The sequence below is a fragment of the Cervus canadensis genome, chromosome X (assembly GCF_019320065.1).
Source record: "Cervus canadensis isolate Bull #8, Minnesota chromosome X, ASM1932006v1, whole genome shotgun sequence".
Taxonomy (NCBI): Eukaryota; Metazoa; Chordata; class Mammalia; order Artiodactyla; family Cervidae; genus Cervus; species Cervus canadensis.
Window position 1 is genome coordinate 145,376,295 of NC_057419.1, and position 23,398 is coordinate 145,399,692.

At 44.0% G+C, this 23,398-nt stretch overlaps 2 protein-coding genes across 4 annotated transcripts in view; both read right to left on the reverse strand.

Annotated features, from left to right (window-relative positions):
- F8 (coagulation factor VIII) overlaps positions 1–23,398 on the reverse strand; it is a 144,893-nt gene that overhangs the window by 120,713 nt on the left and 782 nt on the right. Inside the window, exons 2-4 of one of the 3 annotated variants that reach the window (XM_043457542.1) lie at positions 20,968–21,224; positions 20,510–20,721; positions 2,949–3,070 (exon numbers count right to left, since the gene is read on the reverse strand). In XM_043457542.1, coding sequence (XP_043313477.1) covers positions 2,949–3,070; positions 20,510–20,655 — 268 coding nt within the window. In that variant the 5' untranslated portion in view covers positions 20,656–20,721; positions 20,968–21,224. The other 2 variants (XM_043457543.1, XM_043457541.1) reach the window with 2 other exon arrangements.
- LOC122434673 (elongation factor 1-gamma-like) lies at positions 8,948–10,065 on the reverse strand. Its single transcript, XM_043458296.1, has one exon. It carries the CDS (start codon positions 10,049–10,051, stop codon positions 8,948–8,950), a length of 1,104 nt encoding a protein of 367 aa, XP_043314231.1. The 5' UTR covers positions 10,052–10,065.

Sequence of the window (23,398 nt, forward strand, 5' to 3'; positions counted from 1 at the left end):
AGTTAAATAGAGTTGGAAACCAGAAGGGGAACTCTCATGCCCTGTAACAATAGCAGAGCCCAAGGGGGAAAAATTCCTCATCTTTGTTGGCAAGGACTCAATCAATGAGCAGCGATGGACTCTCTGTTTTCCCGAGCCCTTCCAAATTCCTTTTCCCCTCTGCGAACTGTGCTCTTCTCCCCTTGTTATTCGGGGACTTGTTTGCAACTTGCCATGGTTGCAGACACTAAATTGCCATCCTCTGCTGATCCTCAAGAAACCCTTCTTTTCTGGAGAGACATCTGGTAGTCTATTTTAGGTCAGCAAGTCAATAAGACTTGCTCATGAGTTGCATGTTGAAGATGGGGCGGGAGGGAAGCATGAGAGACATGGGAATCAGGCATGACTCCTGTGATTTTGATTTGTGCAACTGAGTGGTCATCAGGCCATGGCACAGAAAATTTGGAGGAAATTGATGACTTACAGACAGTCATACTAGGTATAAGTGAAAGTGAAAGTGAAGTCACTCAGTCGTGTCCGACTCTTTGCGACCCCATGGACTGTAGCCCACAGGCTCATCCGTCTATGGGATTTTCCAGGCAAGAATACTGGAATGGGTTGCCATTGCCTTCTCCAGGAGATCTTCCCAACCCACAGATTGAACCCAGGTCTCCTGCATTGTAGGCAGATGCTTTTCTGCCTGAGCCACCAGGAAAGTCTTATACAAGGTATAGTTCAGTTCAGTTCAGTTCAGTCGCTCAGTCGTGTCTGACTCTTTGTGACCCCATGAACCGCAGCACAAGGCCTACAAATGACTTTACTGAATGGACTGGAATTAGTGGGATGAAAATATGAAACAGGTTTCTTTTTCATAGTTTTTAATTGTATGTAGAATTTGCCTTTCTTGCATTTTGAGCAATCCCAATTTTTTTCCCCAAGTAACCTTCATATATTAACAGTATTATCATAGGTACTAAGAAGTCCAGTCTGGCCTCATAGCAAATTTTTGATGTCCCCTGAAATTCAGGGATTCCCTCCTCCTCCAGTTCAATTCTGAAATAGACTCAGAAATCAGTAATGGGGGACAAAAAAGATGGTTGGCAGGTTCACTGCTTTCTCACCTTCCTCCTCTCCAATCACCTTACTGCCTCTGGACTTTCTAAGGTTGGAGCTTAGGACAGGAGTGGGAAAAAGGCATAATTATAAGATCTTTCTTGGTCGTTCAGTGGTAATGTGGCTTTGGTACCCCCTGCGTGTGACACAGGCCAAAATTCTGTGTCTTTCTTTCTTAGAGAACTTATATGAGTTCTTTGAGAACTCTCTCCCATCTCAGTATGGTGACATCCTACTCCATTTCCCCCTGGCCTGTGATATGCCCTGTCCAGTTTTCACTTTATCTCTCCTCTCACTTTGTGCTTCTGAGAGTCCAATCACACAGATATTCTCTGCTGGGATCACCTAGCCCTGGCAAAAAGTCCTCTCAGACAGGGTCTTCTTGAGACAACTTTTGTCCAGTAATCTTCCTGGTCTCACACCTAACAGTGGCGGTGCAGTTAGCTTCCGCCATATCCCACTCTCCTTCTGACGCCATCAGGGGAAACTCCGCAAGACTCTGGCCTTGAAAGTTTTTTCCATAAAAATCAGGCATGATAATATACATGCTGTTCTTTCGAAACATCCCACCCTCACCTTCTCCAATTAGCCTCCAACTAATAAAAAAATTTAAAAAAAAATCAGGCATGAGTCTGTATCTTCCAAGTGCCAAAAATTCTATCTCAAGTTTTCTAAACAGTTCTCCTGAAGCCTCCCTCGCTGTAGCTTGACATGGCGGGGAGGGGAGATCCTTCCTCTCCATGGGGATATATACAAAATACCAAAAATGCTTTCATAGGAAATACTCAAATCTAAAGTTTTTCATAAGTTCCTAGCCTTCTTTTTTTTTTTTTTAAGAAACCTAAAAGAACTATTAGAAATATGTGTTATTTTGATACAAATTTTAAAAAACATGCTGCAAAATATCTGTACTTTGTGTCTCTCATGCTCCCTTTTAAACAAAGCCTCCAGAACTCAGGTGACTATTGTTAATTACCAGGTGAGTACTTAGAAGCCAAGTGAAAGATCATATTTTTATGTATCAGACCCCTGGAGACACTGTAAATTACCCTGTCCGATTGCTAAGGGTCAGGAAGGGACTAAATACAAAAGTTGAAGGTACATGATGGGCTAAAGGTTGCTGAACCAATTTGGAGCACTATCTGAACAAGTCTTGAATAGGTGGGCTGTTATCTTTCTTTAGAATTTGGGACTACTTGTCAGCTATAATTCTCAGCAATAATTCTAAGACAGGAAATCTTAACACCTTGTTACATACTTATTTGGGCTTCCCTGGTGGCCCAGCTGGTAAAGAATCTGCCTACAATGTGGGAGACCTGGGTTTGATCCCTGGTTTGGGACGATTCCCCTGGAGAAGGGAAAGGCTACCCACTCCAGTATTCTGGCCTGGAGAATCCCATGGACTGTATAGTCCATGGGGTCGCCAAGAGTCAGACACGACTGAGCTACTTTTACTTTCACATGCTTAATTGACATCTAAGCGGAGGTTTCAAACAAGCAGTCTGAACTGAAAATATAAACTCGGGGGTTACTGGCATATATGATCTTTTAAAGCCATGAGAATGATAAGAACAACCAGGAATTGAAAGCATGGAGAAAAAAGAAAATGAACCTAAGTCCAGGATAAAGGGCACTTGAACATCTAGAGAATAAACACAGGAGGAGAGCCAGGCAAGAAGACTGAGACCATTTGGTCAGTGTATTTCCCCAAGAGGTGGTAATAAGGGAAGACTGACCAAGAAAATATTTTCTTTGGCAGCTGCCCTCTTAAAAAACTGCAGTCCAAGGCCGGGGAATCCTTGCAAAGAAACAAGACGCCCAGTTTCACAAGAAAGAATCAATCTTGTTTACATTACCCATCCATGGTGGTCTGGGCTTGGCGATGTTGAAAAGTTGATCTGTGAACTCTACAAACACAGTCTTTCTGTACATGACTGAGGTGTTGAATGGAAAAGGTTTGGGCACTCTGGGAGGAAACCTGTGTGAAGAAGAGAAAAAGTCATTCATTTTTGGTTGACCTTCTCTGAACCCGCTTGGAAAAATAGCTGGAGGTCATGCTTCCATCTCATTCTCCTCTACTGTGAACAATGCAGACTGGAAATGGTATCCGGATCCCTGATACAAACTGAATGTTTCTGTGCAGAACCCTCAGGAATGGGATTAGTGCCCTTATAAAGGAGAGATATCTTACCTCTTGTAACCATGTAAGTTACAATGAAAAATGGCATCTCTGAACCAGCAAGAGGGCTGTCACCAGACACCAAATCAGCTGGCACTCTGATCTTGGATGTCTGGCCTCCAGAACTGTGAGAAATAAATGTCTATTGTTTATAAGCTACGTAGTCTATGGTATTTTGTTATAGAAGCCTGGATAGATCAGGACAGGCTGTCACTGGAATTCTCCAGGCCAGAACACTGGAGTGGGTAGCTGTTCCCTTCTCCAGGGGATCTTCCCAACCCAGGGATCGAACCCAGGTTTCCCACAATACAGGCAGATTCTTTACCAGCTGAGCCACCAGGGAAGCCCAAAATACTGGAGTGGGTAGCCTATTCCTTCTCCAGTGGATCTTCCTGACTCAGGAATCGAGCTGGGTCTCCTGCACTGCTGGCAGATTCTTTATCAGCTGAGCTACCAGGGAAGCCCAGACAATTCCTCAGTTCAGTTCAGTTCAGTTCAGTCATTCAGTCATGTCTGACTTTTTGCGACCCCATGAATCGCAGCACACCAGGCCTCCCTGTCCATCACCAACTCCCGGAGTTTACTCAAACTCATGTCCATCGAGTCGGTGATGCCATCCAGCCATCACATCCTCTGTCACCCCCTTCTCTTCCTGCCCCCAATCCCTCCCAGCATCAGGGTTTTTCCAATGAGTCAACTCTTCGCATGAGGTGGCCAAAGTATTGGAGTTTCAGCTTCAGCATCAGTACTTCCAAAGAACACCCAGGATTCATCTCCTTTAGGATTGACTGGTTGGATCTCCTTGCAGTCCAAGGGACTCTCAAGAGTCTTCTCCAACATCACACTTCAAAAGCGTCAATTTTTTGGCACTCAGCTTTCTTCACAGTCCAACTCTAACATCCAGACATGACCACTGGAAAAACCATAGCCTTGACTAGACAGACCTTTGTTGGCAAACTAATGTCTCTGATTTTTAATATGCTATCTAGGTTGGTCATAACTTTCCTTCCAAGGAGTAAGTGTCTTTTAATTTCATGGCTGCAATAATCATATGCAGTAATTTTGGAGCCCCCCAAAATAAACTCTGACACTGTTTCCACTGTTTCCCCATCTATTTCCCATGAAGTGATGGAACCAGATGCCATCATCTTAGTTTTCTGAATGTTGAGCTTTAAGCCAACTTTTCACTCTCCTCTTTCACTTTCATCAAGAGGCTTTTTAGTTCCTCTTCACTTTCTGCCATAAGGGTGGTGTTATCTGCATATCTGAGGTTATTGATATTTCTCCCAGCAATCTTGATTCCAGCTTGTGCTTCTTCCAGCCCAGCGTTTCTCATGATGTACTCTGCATATAAGTTAAATAAGCAGGGTGACAACATACAGCCTTGACATACTCATTTTCCTATTTGGAATCAGTCTGTTGTTCCATGTCCAGTTCTAACTGTTGCCTCCTGACCTGCATACAGGTTTCTCAAGAGGCAGGTCAGGTGGTCTGGTATTCCCATCTCTTTCAGAATTTTCCACAGTTTAATGTGATCCACACAGTCAAAGGCTTTGGCATAGTCAATAAAGCAGAAATAGATGTTTTTTCCAGAACTCTCTTGCTTTTTTGATGATCTAGTGGATGTTGGCAATTTGATCTCTGGTTCCTCAGCATTTTCTAAAACCAGCTTGAACATCTGGAAGTTCACGGTTCACGTATTGCTGAAGCCTGCCTTGGAGAATCTTCAGCATTACTTCACTAGCATCTGAGATGAGCACAATTGTGCAGTAGTTTGAGCATTCTTTGGGATTGCCTTTCTTTGGGATTGGAATGAAAACTGACCTTTTCCAGTCCTGTGGCCACTGCTGAGTTTTCCAAATTTGCTGGCATATTGAGTGCAGCACTTTCACAGCATTACCTTTCAGGATTTGAAATAGCTCAACTGGAATTCCATCACCTCCACTAGCTTTGTTCGTACTGATGCTCTCTAAGGCCCACTTGAATTTACATTCCAGGACGTCTGGCTCTAGGTGAGTGATCACACCATCATGATTATCTGGGTCGTGAAGATCTTTTTTGTACAGTTCTTCTGTGTATTCTTGCCATCTCTTCTTAATATCTTCTGATTCTGTTAGGTCCATACCATTTCTGTCCTTTATCAAACCTACCTTTGCATGAAATGTGCCCTTGGTATCTCTAATTTTCTTGAAGAGATCTGTAGTTTTTCCCATTCTGTTGTTTTCCTCTATTTCTTTGCATTGATCGCTGAGGAAGGCTTTCTTATCTCTCCTTGCTATTCTTTGGAACTCTGCATTCAAATGGGAATATCTTTCCTTTTCTCCTTTGCTTTTTGCTTCTCTTCTTTTCTCAGCTATTTGTAAGGCCTCCACAGACAACCGTTTTGCCTTTTTGCATTTCTTTTCCATGGGGATCGTCTTGATCCCTGTCTCCTGTACAATGTCACGAACCTCCGTTCATCAGGCTCTCTGTCTATCAGATCTAGTCCCTTAAATCTGTTTCTCACTTCCACTGTATAGTCATAAGGGATTTGATTTAGGTAATACCTGAATGGTCTAGTGGTTTTCCCTACTTTCTTCAATTTAAGTCTGAATTTAGCAATAAGGAGTTCATGATCTGAGCCACAGTCAGCTCCTGGTCTTGTTTTTGCTGACTGTATAGAGCTTCTCCATCTTTGGCTGCAAAGAATATAATCAATCTGGTTTTGGTGTTGACCATCTGGTGATGTCCATGTGTAGAGTCTTCTCTTGTGTTGTTGGAAGAGGGCATTTGCTATGACCAGTGTATACTCTTGGCAAAACTCAATTAGCCTTTGCCCTACTTCATTCCATACTTCAAGGCCAAATTTGCCTGTTACTCCAGGTGTTTCTTGACTTCCTACTTTTGCATTCGAGTCCCCTATAATGAAAAGGACATCTTTTTTGGGTGTTAGTTCTAAAAGATCTTGTAGGCCTTCATCGAACCATTCAACTTCAGCTTGTTTAGTGTTACTGGTTGGGGCACAGGCTTAGATTACCATGATATTGAATGGTTTGCCTTGGAAATGAACAGAGATCATTCTGTCGTTTTTGAGATTGCATCCAAGTACTGCATTTCAGACTCTTTTGTTGACCATGATGACTACTCCATTTCTTCTAAGGGATTCCTGCCCACAGTAGTATATATAATGGTCATCTGAGTTAAATTCACCCATTCCAGTCCATTTTAGTTTCCTGATTCCTAGAATGTCGACATTCACTCTTGCCACCTCCTGTTTGACCACTTCCAATTTGCCTTGATTCATGGACCTAACATTCCAGGTTCCTATGCAATATTGCTCTTTACAGCGTCCTAACACCCATCAAATCAAAGAGAAATCTTCCCTCATAGCTCAGTCGGTAAAGAATCTGCCTGTAATGCAGCAGACCCGGGTTCGATTCCTGGGTCAGGAAGATCCCCTGGAGAAGGAAATGGCAATCCATTTGAGTAATCTTGCCTGGAAAATCCCACGGACAGAGGACACTGGCAGGCTACAGTCCATGGGGTCGCAAGAGTTGGACATGACTTAGTGACTAAACCACCACCACCATCAAATCAAAACACTGTTTTCAAAAGTCATCTGACACATTAAGTGCCATACAATAAGAAAAAGCATAAAATCAATACTCATACACTACCAGCCAAAAAATCCTTTTCCAAAACAATAACTATAACATCCTTTCATTTTATCTCTAAAAAAAGACTATAACTTTCATCTAAGTACCTTGAATTCAAATTTTTTCAGTATGTACCTAAAATTACCAGATACCGCCAATTATCCAACGTGGCACAGTGGTAACGAATTCGCCTACCAATGCAGGAGACACAAGAGACATGAGTTCGATTTCTGGGTTGGGAAGATCTCTTGGAGAAGGAAATGGCAACCCTCTCCAGTATTCTTGTCTGGAAAATTACACGGACAGAGGAACCTAGTGAGCTACAGTACACAGGGTCACAGAGTTCGACACTACTGAGCACACACACACACACACACCACATCCATTTACGCATGGATCAGCTACTGAATCAGACATTTCATAATTATGTTAATGTTCCCCAAATATTATTCTTTGCCTCAATTATTAAAACTCTTTTAAGTTAAGGCTGATACCCAACTTTTTCCTCTCTCCTTATCTGACAAGTTAGGTTTGCATGTCCTGGGGCCCAGTCTAGTCTGAGTAATCAAAAGGACTAAGGTGAATCAGAGCAAAGAAAGCCCCAGGCAAGCTGGCAGGAAATACAAAATGGTTGTAGGTGAATATTTCTACCCACTGGTTTTCATGTGCTGATTTTTGTACCCCATGGAGTAGTTTTGCAGTTTTCTACATGCCATAGAAGGCCTCTCTTCCTGGTTTATGCTCTGGCCACCTAATTCTTGTCTGTCATCATATTTCTACCAATTAGTATTCTTTCAACAAGCCAAGGACGTGTAGGCAAGAGGCATGGACATTTGAGTTATAAAGACTCATATGGAGAAAACAAGGCTCCTGCCCTGGCAGAAAGTTTTCATGTGGAGATCCTATTCTCCAAACCCCATTCAGTCAAAAAAGTTGAGCACTCACCCCCTGCAAATGTATATTCATTCACTTATAAATGACATACTGCATGCCATTATACCATCACAGAACACGTGCTAGAAACATGCAAAAAGAGAGGCTTTAAAGGTATATAAATAGATGTAGAGTGGGTGTTGTTTCTTGTCTTATTGCCCCTCAGGGGTTTTTGCAAAGCAGGATATATGAGAGATGGAGAATGGTAAAAAGGACAACAATAAAGCTAAATTGCTAAAAAGAGCAGCAGCTTCTGATTGTGGGTATTGGTATACTTGGAGCGATAGCCACACTATACCTGGGATTACCATGAAGTGAAATAAATAACAAGGCATCTTGCATTTATTACTTACTTCTTTATCAACCTTATGCTGAAACAAAAATTCCAGCATCCCTTTAAGGAGTAGTTGCACCAGAGAATCATTTATTCTCATAAGAATTTTTTTTTCTTAGAAGGGTTTTACTGGGAATACTGATGCAGAAAAGGCAAATGCAATCTAAAAGTGGTAAAAGTTGCTAAATTGGAAAATCACTGACCTACAGGGATTGTAAATTTTTTCCAATTTTTTGTTGCAGTAAAACACACAAAGCATAGTATTTACTATCTTAAACATTGTTTTGTTGTTTGTTTTTGTTTTTGTTTTTTTTCAGGGTTGTTAAATGACATTTATGACTGCTCTACATTCCAGGAAGCAGCAGGGTGTGTTTATGGTACAGGCTCCAGGGACACCCACTGGGTTCAAAATTCTGCCTCCACCACCTAAGACGTGTGATCACAGGCAAGTTACTTAAATCTTGGAACCCCACTTCCTTGTGAGAAAGTAGGGATACCCCAGAGACGCTCTGCTGCCAAGTTGGGCCCACAGGCCAGTTATCTGTTCCAAGGAGTCTGTGCCTCGTCTTGTTGTTGGTCTGAAGTGTTAAAACTGATTCTTGGGAATGGCTGCGGCCCCACCCGGCAGCGGCGGGGAGGCGTGGTAAGTGACTGTGCATGCTGCGCTCTCCCCCCAACCAGCAGGTAGTCTCCCCCCTCACGGGGGAGGGTCTGGAATTAGGTAGTTACAAAGCCCCATGTCACCACCTCCTAACTACATCCAATCTTTCCCAGCTAGGCTAGAAGATGGTCATCACGGGAGGCATTCTTCCTCAGTTTGTCCAATCGCTGGAACATTCCAGTGATGAGGTTGCAGCTCATGAAGGTCTGGGTGAGCTCTTCAGGGAAGCGATACTCAGAGTACCACAGGGACCAGCCATCCTTATCAAAGTGATCCCAAAAGTACGGCAGCGCCACAGAGAGCGTATCCTCGTTGGAGTACTTGCGCTTAAATTCATCCAACACAAAGGTACTCTTGGGCAGATGGGCAAAGGGATCCTTGGCCTTCGGCTCGGCAGCCAGCGCCTGCTCACATTCATCCAGCTCCTCCTCAGGAGCAGGGGTGGCCGCCTTCTTCTCCTCTTTGCCCTCCTTCCGCTCCACCTGGGGCTTCGGCTTCTCTTCTCGAGAACCTTTCTCCTTCCGTGGGGTGTCCTTTTTAGGCTGGCTCTCTGCAAACTTTTTAGCATCAAACTGGGCCATTTTCTCACAGAGTTTCACCTCTCCCAAGACAGCCCGGAACTGGGGCTGGTTAATGCAGGTGAGGAACCAGCAGTTGGTGTTAGGGAAGGCCTGGCGGAAAGAAGGCTCCAGAACCTGTTTATAAAGCCACAACAGGGTGCAGACAACTGTGATGTCAGCCAGCGTCACACGTTCGCCCACCAGAAAAGTCCTCGTCTTCAAGTGAGCATCCAGCAGCCCCAGAATTCGCCTCACCTCCTCCTTTGCATTGTCTGTGGCCTGCTTGTTGTGGTGCATGATGCCCAGGGTAGGAAACACCCAGGTGCTGGCTGGTGGCACTATGTCGCTATCAGCAAAGCTCATCCACTGCACCACCTGCGCTGCTGCCTCGGGACTACTTCCCCGCAGCTCCTCGTTGCTCACATAGTAGGCAATGGCGTTGCTCTCGAACACACAGAATCCATCATCACCCTCAAAGGCTGGAACCTTGCCAGCAGGAAATTTACGGAGAAATTCGGGGGTGCGGTTGGTTTGGCCAAAATGGAAGTGGGGTGGTGCGGAGAGCACGCGGACCTGAGCCCCGCTGTACTGAGTGGCAATGAGGGCCTTGAAGGCCCTCCAGTTTTCAGGGTACGTGTACACGGTCCCAGCCGCCATGGTGATTCCGCAGAGAAAGTATCTTAAACATTGTTAAGTGTACATTCCATTAGTACTAAGTATATTAATATCATTAAAGTAATGATAACCATCCCCACCATCCTTCTGCATAATTCTTCTTACCTTGCAAAACTGAAACTCTAACTCCTCAGTGCCCACTTCCTCCAGGTCCTGAAACCATTAGCCTACTTTCTGTCTCTATAAAGTTCACTAATGTAAGCGCCTCATGCAAGTGGAATGACACAGTATTTGTCTTTTTGTGACCGGTTGATTTCACTGAGCAGAAACTCTTCAGTGTTCAATTATTTTGCAGCAAGTGTAATAATTCTCTTCTTTTTCAAGGCTCAATACTATTCCATTTGATGTATATATCACATTTTGTTTATGTATTCATTCACCGATGGATATTTGGGTTGCTTCCATGTTTTACTTATTGAGAATAATGCTACTATGAACATGGGTGTACAAACAGCTCAAGACTCTGTTTTCAATTATTTTGAGTCCATACTCAGAACAAGACTTGCCAAGTCATATGACAACATGAATGAAAGAGTGGGGAAGGGTGGCAAGAAAAGGGGCAGACGCAGACAGACACACCAGACAGCCACTCATGGAAGGATGCTCCGTGAGCCTGAGACGGGGTCGAGACCGAGGAGGAAGGATCAGCCAAGGAAGTGAGGTAGATGCCTCTTTAGAAAACGGAAGGGTTTGGCTGAGCCTGAACATGGGGAGCGTGCACTTAACATTTCCCTTCCTCCACGTAAAGTCAAGATGGTTGGAAGCACAAGAGAAAGTGGCCAAGTGATGCAGAGGTGCAGAGGAAGACCTCCACAGCCTTGCGGGGGTTGAGCATCAAGATTGACTGCAAATGCTCCTCCCAAGTGTGCATGGACCTCTCTCAAGGGAGGTTGACCAAGGAGGCCAAGAGGGGGAAGGAAGACCTCACCTTGAACTTTGAATCAAGATGTTATTGAGAGGTGCCATCAGGGGAACCAGGAGACCATTCTTTTGGCCCTTTTCAAATGCGATCTAGTGAATTAAAAGATTAAGTGTCTCCCCGCCTCCCTCCCATCCCAGAGAGCCTTGCATCTCAGTCCATCCCGGGATTTCCAGAACTCCCCAGAAAGCACGTGCCCAGCGAGCAGCTCAGCCAGCCCCAAGGCCGGAACAGATGACTCTGTGCTGGCTGAGCACCGGAAGCCAGCATGCTGATAAGGAAGCCCTTCCAGTAAAAGCAGCTGATTCATGGAGCACGGAGTGGAAACCTGCATGGATTGTGGCCGAATGGGTGGATCCTCAACAGCCCAACTCATCTAGTCCTGCTACACAGTCGCTGGTACCTCACGTTACACTCACAGCCATGTCGGGGATCCCTGGCAACCAGTTGCTAAGGGGAGAAAAAACCCTGAGCTTTATTTCCAGATGGGTCAGCTTGCTGTGGGGCTTCCCAGGTGGCTCAGTGGTAAAGAACCTGCCCGCAAAGCAGGAGATCTGGGTTTGATCCCTGGGTTAGGAAGATGCCCTGGAGGAGGAAATGGCAACCCCCACCAGGATTCTGGCCTGAAGAATCCCACGGACAGAGGAGCCTGGAGGGCTACAGTCCATGGAGTTGCAGAGTCAGACACGCCTGAAGCAACTGATCACACACACACAGAGCTTGATATGAAGGTGCAAGCCAAAAATGGACTGATGCTGTATTACAGCCCCACTCAGGGTTGGACTTAACAGAGAGTGGAGAAGGAATATCCCCCAGCAGGCCACAGTTTGGATAAAGTTGTTGCTTCTTCAATTTGAATAGAAAGAGAAACAGCCCAATGTTCAAATATATTCAGACTGATGGACAGCAGCAAATAGCTTGACTGTCTGTTCAGGGGCCTAGAAGGAAAAGGAGTGGAAAGTCAGGGACACTAATGTCTGGGGCCAAAGCATATTAGTGAGTGGGTGCAAAATAAAAAGACCTGCATGTCCTATGTTCATGCCTTAGACAGTATCTATTGTGGAAGAAGCATAAAAGAATAACATAGACAACATGACTGTTACCGTTAGCCAGCCTTGACACGTGTCATCTCTGTGCTGTCAAGATGTGAGCTAAGTAGCTATGGAGAGAATTAGTGAATGGACAGAAAAGCAAAGTTTCCCACTGACTAAGACTGCAGCCATGAATTAAAAAGACACTTACTCCTTGGAAGAAAAGTTATGACCAACCTAGACAGCATATTAAAAAGCAGAGATATTACTTTGCCAAAAAAAGTCCATCTAGTCAAAGCTATGGTTTTTCCAGTACTCATGTATGGGTGTGATTGTTGGACTATAAAGAAAGCTGAAAACCAAAGAATTGATGCTATTGAACTGTAGTGTTGAACTGTAGTGTTGGAAAAGACCCTTGAGAGTCCCTTGGACTGCAAGGAGATCCAACCAGTCCATCCTAAAGGAAATCAGTTCTGAATATTCATTGGAAGAACTGATTTTGAAGCTGAAACTCCAATACTTTGGCCACCTGATGCAAACAGCTGACTCATTTGAAAAGACACTGAAGAGCTGACTCATTTGAAAAGACACTGATGCTGAGAAGATTGAAGGCAGGAGGAGAAGGGGACAACAGAGGATGAGATGGTTGGATGGCATCACTGACTCAATAGGACATGAGTTTGAGTAAACCCTTGGAGTTGGTGATGGACAGGGAGGCCTGGCGTGCTGTGGTTCATGGGGTCACAAAGAGTTGGACACGACTGAGCAACTGAAGTCAACTGAACTGCAGGCTCATTTAACTAGTGTCACCTCCAAAAATCCAACCCACCAGCAAGAGAAACCACTGCTCAGTTCCCAGTTGGTCCATCATGCACACTAGTCAAATATTTGGTGGCAAAATGATTGCCTTAAATCCCTTCCATCCTAGAAGGGCTGGCGCTTCATTCTGGTGTGAAGAGACATGTGTTCCAGGGATATGTTAGCTTTCCTGCCTGCTGGGTCTCAGCTAGCACCGCTGCCTGAGGACTCACCGAGGGTTTGATTCACTGATGCAGGATTCCATATGGCATCCTAACAGATTGGGACCATGTACAGCAAAGGACATGCTGCAGTGAGCCCACGACCATGGCATTCATTGGATTTATTGGATGCCACCCCATCCAGAAACTGCCAGACAGAGAAAGGAATAGGAGGACCTCTCTACCTAAAGCTCCACGAAGCTAGAGTGTCAGCCTCCAAGGTTCCGGATATGCATTGATTCAGAGATGCTTCTGGGGCCCCAGTGAGAACACAGGGATTTAGGAACCAAAGAACAACAGCAAACAAATCTCTTTTCCCCTATGACCCACCCGGGGAGTCTATGCCACCCATCCCCGCCTGCAGCTCTGTCTGGGCTCAGCGATCCCAGAAGGTCCTTACAGCTAAAACACAGGGGTCTCACTGACTGAGAAGCTAGGGACGCCCCCTAGGGACCTGGGGCTAGCTTACCCAAGGAGCAGCGTGCCAGAGGAGGAGCCCCCGGGGAACCGCCAAGAAGAGGAGGCGGGTACCGCCCCCTGGGAGGTGGGCAGGACTGGGTCACACCCTCAGGCAGTCCCCCTAGCTGAGCGGCACAGTGCAGTGGCCCCTGGGACCTGGAGCAGTTGCCCCCCATTACACGTGAGGACATGGAGGGTGAGTGGGTGGGGGCCGTGATGGAGACGAGGTTGGGGGGTGGAATGGCCCGGAAAGTGCTCAAACCCAACCACCTGGGCCCAGGGTGCTGCTGGAGGGCTCCCCCACCCCCGCCTAGAGCTCAGTTCTCTTCTAGACGCTGATGCCCCGCCTACAGTGGCCTGGACGTCCCCTCCCCAAAGCAGCCCGGGGGCCTTTCCCAGGGAGGCCACACCCACCCCAGAGCAGACCACACCCTTTTCTGGAGCAGGCCACGCCCCCTCCCAGGATAGGGTTCAGTGTAAACAGTGGCTGACTTTATTTTTTGGGGCTCCAAAATCACTGCAGATGGTGATTGCAGCCATGAAATTAAAAGATGCTTAGTCCTTGGAAGGAAAGCTATGACCAACCTAGACAGTATATTAAAAAGCAGAGACATTACTTTGCCAACAAAGGTCCATCTAGTCAAGGCTGTGGTTTTTCCAGCAGTCATGTATGGATGTGAGAGTTGGACCATAAATAAAGCTGAGCACCGAAGAATTGATGTTTTTTGAACTGTGGTATTGGAGAAGACTCTTGAGAGTCCCTTGGACAGCAAGGAGATCCAACCAGTCCATCCTAAAGGAGATGAGTCCTGGGTGTTCATTGAAAGGACTGATGTAGAAGCTGAAACTACAAGACTTTGGCTGCCTGATGTGAAGAGCTGACTCATCTGAAAAGGCTCTGATGCTGGGAAAGATTGAGGGCAAGAGGAGAAGGGGATGACAGAGGATGAGATGGTTGGATGGCATCACCGACTCAATGGGCATGAGTTTGGGTAAACTCCAGGAGCTGGTGATGGACAGGGAGGCCTGGCGTGCTGTGGTCCATGGGGTCGCAAAGAGTCAGACACGACTGAGTGACTGAACTGAATGGCTGATCAGTACGGAGACACAGGGGCCTGGCAGCCTTGGCCCAACCGGGACAATTCAGAAGGGTCATCTGAGCTCCAGAGCTCTGTGGAGGGCTGGCCTGTATGGCAGCCCAGTTTCTCCCTCTGCCCACTCCTGCTTCCTCTGGTATTGATCCCTAGACAACTCTAAATAACATTCCTGCAGGACAATCTGTATCTCACAGTCTGCTTCTAGGGAACCCAATCTGTGTCACTAATTCATATTTCAATGTGCTCTAATTTCATCCATCTCTGGAAATTTCCATGGCACTAGCTTTGTCATAGACCTACAGGGCTTTTAGTTATTGAATCTTGAATTGATTTGTCCCATCTTCTGGCAATCTTGAGGCACAGTCATCAACTCCTCTCTAGAGTTTGTTCCCTTCCCCTCTGACTAGTCCATCTCCTTGGTTCTGCTGAGTGTGCCTTACCCAGTTTCTCCAAAGTTGCCAGTGGTTTCTAACAAGACTCAGATCTATGTCCAGAGATAGGTATTTTGCTACACACTAGCACAGTGCTTTCACTTTAATATTTCTGACTAAAATGAAAATCAAAGACATAAAAAGTGTTTACTAGATCAAGAGCTTGGAAGACCAGAGAAGGAACAGGATCATCTGTACACAGAAGCAATTTTTTTCTCTCTCTGAGGGAAAAGGGAAAAATCAAAAGCTAGATAAAAGAACAAGGTTGTGCAATAGAGAAAACAGAAGGCCTAGGCCCTAGTCAACTGGGACGTGATTTATGACTCCGATTCAGCATAATCTGCACAGTAAGTGACAAAATGTTCCCAGATTCACAGGTTTTACTCTTTCCTAACTTATGTGGGTTTTTGTTTGTGCATTTCCCTTGGGCTTTGATATATAAATCTTGCCAAATATATTTCACAACAATATCCTTGACCTGAACTGTTCTTTCACATTTTATCTAAAATCCATCGGAAAACCTATTATATTCCCTGACCTTTGCTTAGAAGAAGTTGAGCAGCTGCAGGAATAGATAATATAAAACTGAATTTCCCAGATGTTTATTTCAAGTCTTGGCAGAGGTTGTCAGGATATGTTCAGAGTCAGCTTATCCTGTTAATCAGTATCAAAATAATCTGGACTATAAAATGGTATCATCAAAATAAAATTCTATCAACTTTTTCCTGGTAAATACATGTGACTGCCTATAAAACAAAAGAAATCTAGATATGAAATAAATCATTTTCTCCATTCAATTTTAAACACAGACTGTGACTCACTATACCTCAACCTGCATGCTAGATGAAAGCTATAATACAACCACAACATATTAAGTACAATTATCTCAACACTAATTTTCAAATAGTCCAATATTAACAGATAAATGGCCAATGGTTCATTTATATACCAGGCTACTGATCATCTGGGCCTCTACTTCAGGATCAGTCACACTGCATAACCACAGGCTTGGATCCCTTCCTTAAACCATACAAAAAAATTAACTCAAATAACTCAATATAAGAGCTAAACCTATAAAACTCTTAGAAGAAAGCACTGGTATAAGTCTCTTGTGACTTTGGATTTGGTAATAGATTTTTAGATATGATACCAAAAACACAAGCAACTAGCAGAAAAAAAAATAGATAAATTGGAATTCATCAAAATGAAAATCTTTGTGCTGGGAGAAAATTTTGAAAACAAATTGTGCTTGTATCCAGAATATATAAAGAATTCTCAAAACTCAACAATAATAAGACAACCCAATGTAAAAACGGGCGAAATATTTGCATCATCATCTTATTAAATGATATACAGGAATGGTCAATCACACATGTAAAGGTGCTCAGTATCTTTAGTTATCAGAGAAATGTAAAATTAAACATACAGTAAGATATCAGCACATAATCATTAAAATAACTAAAATTAAATACTTCAGTTCAGTTGCTCAGTCATGTCCGACTCTTTGCGACCCCATGAATCTCAGCATGCCAGGCCTCCCTGTCCATCACCAACTCCCGGAGTTTACCCAAACTCATGTCCATTGAGTCAGTTATGCCTCCAACCATCTCATCCTCTGTCTAGCAACATCACATACCTGGTATGTGTTGCAACTGGCACTTTCATGCATTGTTGATGAGAGTACAAAATGGTATAATCATTCCAGAAATCTGTTCGTAGTGTCTTATAAAGTTAAATGTGCATTTCCATATGATCCAGCAATTTCACTCATCGAATATGCAGCTAAGATAAATGAAAGTGGATGGCCACACAAACACTGGTACAGGAATGTTCACAGCAGGTTTATTTATATTAACCCCTGGAAACAAGTCAAAGGTTCATGTGGCAGGGAAAAAGTATATGTTGTGATATATTCCCTCAAAAGAGCAGTAATCAGCAATAAAAAGGACAGAACAACTTCATGTGACAGCCTGAGCAAATTTCCAAATCACGATGCCTAAGGTAAAAATCCAGACACTGAAGAGTGCACACTGTATGAATTTACTGATATAAAAGTCTTATAAAGTCAAAAGCAAATGTGTAATTCCAGAAAGGAGCTTGTTGCCTGGTGCCAGGTCAAGGTAGAGAGACTTACTAAAAGGTTGCAGGATGATTGACTGGGGTGGTGTTTATGTAACTAGTATGATTTGTCAAAACTCCTCAAACTTCACATTTAAAAATCTGTGTGTTTCACTATATGTAAATTATACCTGTGGTAGGGAAAATGTCCCTTATGACCTCTGCCCCTTGGTGTTATGCTCAGGAATATGTTCTGTTAACATGGTAGAAGAAACTTGACAGATGGAATTAAGGTTGTTACTCAGTTGATCTTGAGATGGGAATAGGATCTTGAAATGTCTGGGTGGGTCCAATGTAACCATGAGGATTCTTAAAAGTGGAAGAGGGAGACAGAGCAGAAGTTTTAACAGATGTCATGGAAATTGAAGTTAGATTTGAAGCATGAAAGAGACTTGGTGTACACTTGTTAGCATGAAGATGGACGGCACTGCATGGAAACTGAAAGAAGGAACTAAATTCCAATTGAGCCTGGAAGTGGGTTTCCCCCTACTCCCCCAAGCCGGAGCCTCCAGTAAGGACCACAGCCCTGTAAACACCTTGATTTTGGCCTTGTATGATTCCAAGTTGAGTTCCTAGTTGAGCCCACCTGGATTTCTGACCCACTGAAACTGTAAGATAATAAGTAGATGTTATTGCAAACTGCTACGAACAAAGCTAGTGGAGGTGATGGAATTCCAGTTGAGCTATTTCAAATCCTAAAAGATGATGCTGTGAAAGTGCTGCACTCAATATGCAAGTAAATATAAAAACTCAGCAGTGGTCACAGGACTGGGAAAGATCAGTTTTCATTCCAATCCCAAAGAAGGGCAGTGCCAAAGAATGTTCAAACTACCGCACAACTGCACTCATTTCACATGGTAACATAGTAATGCTCAAAATTCTCAAAATGCTCAAGCCAGGTTTCAACAGTATGTGAACCAAGAATGTCCAGATGTTCAAGCTGAATTTAGAAAAGGCAGAGGAACCAGAAATCAAATAGCCAACATCTGTTGGATCATAGAAAAAGCAAGAGAATTCAAGAAAAACACCTATTTCTGCTTCATTGACTACACTAAAGCCTTTGACTGTGTGGATCACAACAAACAGTGGAGAATTCTTAAAGAGATGGGAATACCAAACCACCTTACCTACCTCCTGCAAAACCTGTATGCAGGTCAAGAAGCAACAGTTAGAACCAGACATGAAACAATGGACTGGTTCCAAATTGGGAAAGGAGTACATCAAGGCTGTATACTGTCACCCTGCTTATTTAACTGATATGCAGAGTACATCATGAGAAACGCTGGACTGGATGAAGCACAAGCTGGAATCAAGATTGCCGGGAGAAATATCAATAACCTCAGATATGCAGATGACACCACCCTAATGGCAGAAAGTGAAGAGGAACAAAAGAGGCTCTCGATGAAAGTGAAAGAGGAGAGTGAAAAAGCTGGCTTAAAACTCAACATTCAAAAACAAAGATCATGGCATCCTGTCCCATCATTCATGGCAAATAGATGGGGAAACAATGGAAACAGTGATGTACTGTATTTTCTTGGGCTCCAAGATCACTGCTGATGGTGACTGCAGCCACAAAATTAAAAGACACTTGCTCCTTGGAAGAAAAGCTATGACAAACCTAGACAGCATATTAAAAAGCAGATATGTTGCTTTGCTGACAAAGGTCTGAATTGTCAAAGCTATGGTTTTTCCAGTAGTTATGTATGGATGTGACAGTTGGACTATACAGAAGACTGAGCACCAAAGAAATGATGCTTTTGAACTGTGGTGTTGGAGAAGACTCCTGAGAGTCCCTTGGACTGCAAGGAGATCCAACCAGTCCATCCTAAAGGAAAATAGGTCCTGACTATTCATTCGAAGGACTGATGCTGAAGCTGAAACTCCAATACTTTAGCCATCTGATGCAAAGAACTGACTCATTGGGAAAGACCCTGATGCTGGAAAAGATTGAAGGCAGGAGAAGAACGGGATGGCAGAAGATGAGTTGGTTGGATGGCATTACCGACTCAGTGGACATGAGCTTGAGTAAACTCCAGGAGTTGATGATGGACAGGGAGGCCTGGCGTGCTGCAGTCCATGGGGTTGCAACGAGTGGGACACGACTGAGCAACTGAACTGAACTGAACTGATATAATGATACAGGGTATAATGGCCAAAAAAGAAACTTGAATAATATGGAATTTTACATAGCCATTAAATTTTATGTAGTCATTAAATTGACTTGCACCGGATTCCATTTGGTGTTAATGAGTGACAAAAATGTATAGTATCCTATTTTTATAAAACAAACAATGACAAAGAAAACCTTTATTTGCATATATGTGAATACATGTGTGTTCATGAATCTATATTACCATACTAGGGTACCCAATTGGGGATAATCAAGAAGCAGGTTCAGGTAGAAGAAATGTAGGGAGCAAAGCAAACAGAACAAAAAAGATTGCAATGCTTGTATGACATGACCATATTTAATATTTACATTACCATCAAGTATGTACTGGGCTTAAAACTTTATAATACACATTTAAAGAAAACATCACAAAATTGTAAATAAATGCTTTCAGCATTTAACTCAATAAGCAAACAATTAGATCAACAAAATGGACCAACGGAAGTAATGAAGAAGAAATGAATCGATGAAAGTAAAAATGGAAATTCATAGACCCAAAAGATGCAGGTTGCTGACAAAAGCAATAAAATCCAGAAACATCCTGAAAATATTACTTTTAAGAGAAGTAACGAGAACATACACAAGCTAAGAACATAAATATAACTACAAACACAAAAGAGGTTAACAGTATCACACAACTACTACGTGACTTGATTCCAATACACTATAAAATCTAGGGATGATGGATTGCTTTCTAGGAAAATGTATATAAATGAACATTGACTGAAGAATAGGTAGAAAATCTGACTAAATCAATGGCCATAGATAATATTGGAAAGATTATTTAATCCTACTCTCCCCAAATGCTCCAGAACCCGGAAAAGATGAAAAGCTTCTGAATTCATGGTTAATTCTATCCTTACACCAAAACTGGGTAATACTGATGGGTCTTGTTGCTCTTCTCCCTGATAGAAGTTTTGTTCCATCTCTTATGCTACTTGCCTCTCTGCCCTCACTCTTTTCCACTCTCTAGTTTCCAGAGTGGCAGCATGTGACAAAGAGAAGCAATGGACAAGATAGGGAAAAAAAAAAAAATCAACAAATAGGTTAGATCTATGAAAAGGATTGGCACTGACTTGGAAATACTCTTTAGGGCTTCAGTAGCATCACAGCTACTGTAACCCATGTCTGTATCTTCCACCAGCCAGAGTCCCACACCCACCATCCTGCCCAGTGTCTCTAGAACCTGGGTTTACCTCGTGTTCACGTGCAGGTCACTGAGCAGTTCACTTCGCTTATAGTCCCAGGACAGTTCCACTGCACCCAGGTAGTATCTTCTGATGGCACCGAAGCTGCATGGCCAGAGGCACAGAAAGAAGCAGGTGGAGAGCTCGATGTGCATGGCTCTGATGGCTGGAAAATGTTCGATTGGAGAAGCTAAAGATCAGTTCTCTAAAAACATCGTAGGCTTCCAGAAGGCAAAACAAACAAACAAACAAACAAACAAAAAAACCAAAAACAAAAAAAAGAAAGGTAAATTTTCTATGATTTTGTGAAAAGTCCCAAAGTTTTCTGAAAGGTCTTTAGGGGACTTGAGAGCAGCATGAGCACTCAGCAGTGGCAGATAGGATTGCTTCCTTCTGGGCAGTGGGAAGCTGCCACAGGAAGAAGTGAGTAGGAAGAGGAAGGCTGAGCTCAAGCTTAACCCATTCACCTCTGAAAGCAGCAGGGGCCCGAGACTGTTGCTTTGCTCAGAACCTTGGAGAAAAGGAAGAAGTGGGCCCAGGTGAAGAGGAGCACCGAGCTGTCTTCATATTCCCGGTGGCCTCCAACCCTCTTTCTTAGCAGCAGGAAGAAGAGTCACTCAGGATGTTGAAGATTCTGGAATCCGTGCATGAGCAAGAGCAACCCGTATGCTGAGAGTCACCCCTGCTTCTCCCCTTGCCCCTTGTGCAGACACCACTGAATGACCTGTAAAACCATAAAGCAGATCCAGTCACTTCTTTGCCCAGAACCCTCCACCAGCTTCTGACCTCATTCAGAGCAATAGCTTACATTTGGACCATGTCCTAGAGTCTTCCCTAAGGGATGCCCTGGTGGCTCAGATGGTAAAGCATCTGCCCACAATGTGGGAGACCCAGGTTTGATCCCTGGGTTGGGAAGATCCCCTGGAGAAGGCAATGGCCACCCACTCCAGTACTCTTGCTTAGAAAATTCCACGGATGGAGGAGCCTGGTGGGCTACAGTCCATGGAGTCTCAAAGAGTTGGACATGACTGAGGGACTTCACTTTAGAGTCTTCCTGATGGTTTGCATGTCCTTTTCCCCTACCTCTAAGGTTTCATCTCAGTCCGGCTACTGGCCTTCTTGTTCTAAAACACCAAGCACCTGAATCTTAGCACCTGCCATCTCCTCTACTTTTCCCCAGATCACCACATGGTTCCACTCTCCTGGCTCAAGTTTTGCCTTCTAATGAGCTCATATATGGACCAGTGCCTTGACACTGTAAGCTCTCTGCCTACATTGACACCATCAATATGTGGGCCATATTGATTGGCTTCATTTTCCTACAGAGCACTCAGAACTACCTAGCATCCATGTATTTATGTTTCTGGCACTGTTTCTACCTGATGCTTCTTAAGGTTGTTTACATTTGGCCAGAGTATAGGCTCTATTTCCTTACATCAAAATATAGCCATGCTGCACTCAAGCAGAAACAGTATTCAGTTTAATGCATATTAGCAGGCGTGAGAGCCTCCCTTAAGGGTCTCAAAGAACAGGAGCTAATAAGAATCTTTGTCAGGGTTTCTATAAGAAGTGTTATCATGCAGAGTCCAGTTGTACACGTATAAGAATTGACTGGGTGCAATTGGTAAGGTATTGTCAGGTTTGAAAACAATCAGGAAGAAACCCCGTTGGTTAAATATTTGCTGAGACCTTCTCTCTGCTAGACACAACTTTGCAGAGATAATAGCGGGCATGTAATATATTCCAGGAAGTCTTCTAAGTGCTTTCTAAGGCAACAAGCATTCTTGTCTTCATCATACAGGTCATGAAACTGAAGCAGGAAGAGGTTAGGCATTCTGGCCATGGTCACACAGTTTGTAAACTGTAGCATGAGAAAAAGATTTAATCTAGCTCCAGAAGTCATGCTCCTAACCCTTTTTCTATACGTCCATGCTTCAGAGATGAATAAAATCCATTTCATGCCTTATGGGAGTCATAGCACAGCAGCGTAGACATAAAAGTAGATACATAGTTACCATGAGGGTCAGTTGCCTAGTTGTGTCCGACTAGTTTGAGGCCCCATGGACTGTAGCCCGCCAGGCTCCTCGATCCATGGAATTCTCCTGGCAAGAATACTAGAGTGTGTAGCCACCTCTGCCAGAGGATCTTCCTGATCTAGGGATCGAACTCAGGTCTCCTGTGTCGCAGGCAGATTCTTTACAGTCTGAGCCACCAGGAAAGCCTCTAGTTACAAAAGAGCGTGATAACTACGGCAGTGACGCTGGCAACTCTTGGACATGAATTTGAGTAAGCTCCAGGAGTTGGTGATGGACAGGGAAGCCTGGAAAGCTGCAGTCCATTGGGGTCACAAAGAGTCGGAGACGACTGAACTGAACTCTGTCAGATGCTTTACACTTTATGTGATTTAATCCTCACAGTGAGACTGCAAAGTAAGTACAGGTGCACCATCTAAGGGGCAGAGTGGTGAAGTGGTTCGCCAAAGAGCACACAACGGCTCATTTGTCCTAAACAGACACAGTCCTACACAAACACCGGGTGCACAGCAGGGAAAACCATCAACTTAGAGACGCTAAGCAATACCTCTAAGACAGGGGTCCCTTATGTATGTCAGGTGAACTAAGAACTGCACCCCAGAAGAAAGGAAAGTATGAGAAGGGGGAGGAGAGATGAACCAGGTCGCAATTTTAAATGCCGATGGTCATGGGATGCGTGCCTTACATGCGTGCGTTACGCGCAAATGTCAGAAGCTTACATTTCAGTAAGGGGCCTGTGACTTGTACACTGAAGGCTCTAGGGAGCCATGGTAGGGTTCTGTGCTCTCTGGGAGGGTCGTGATCTCTGGCCACAGCCGTGAGGATCAGGTTTAATGGTACGAAAGCAGGTGGCCTGTTCCCTGAG

Excerpts from the sequence above, each read along its gene's own strand:
- LOC122434673 (XM_043458296.1), bottom strand. The coding sequence starts at position 10,051 with ATGGCGGCTGGGACCGTGTACACGTACCCTGAAAACTGGAGGGCCTTC.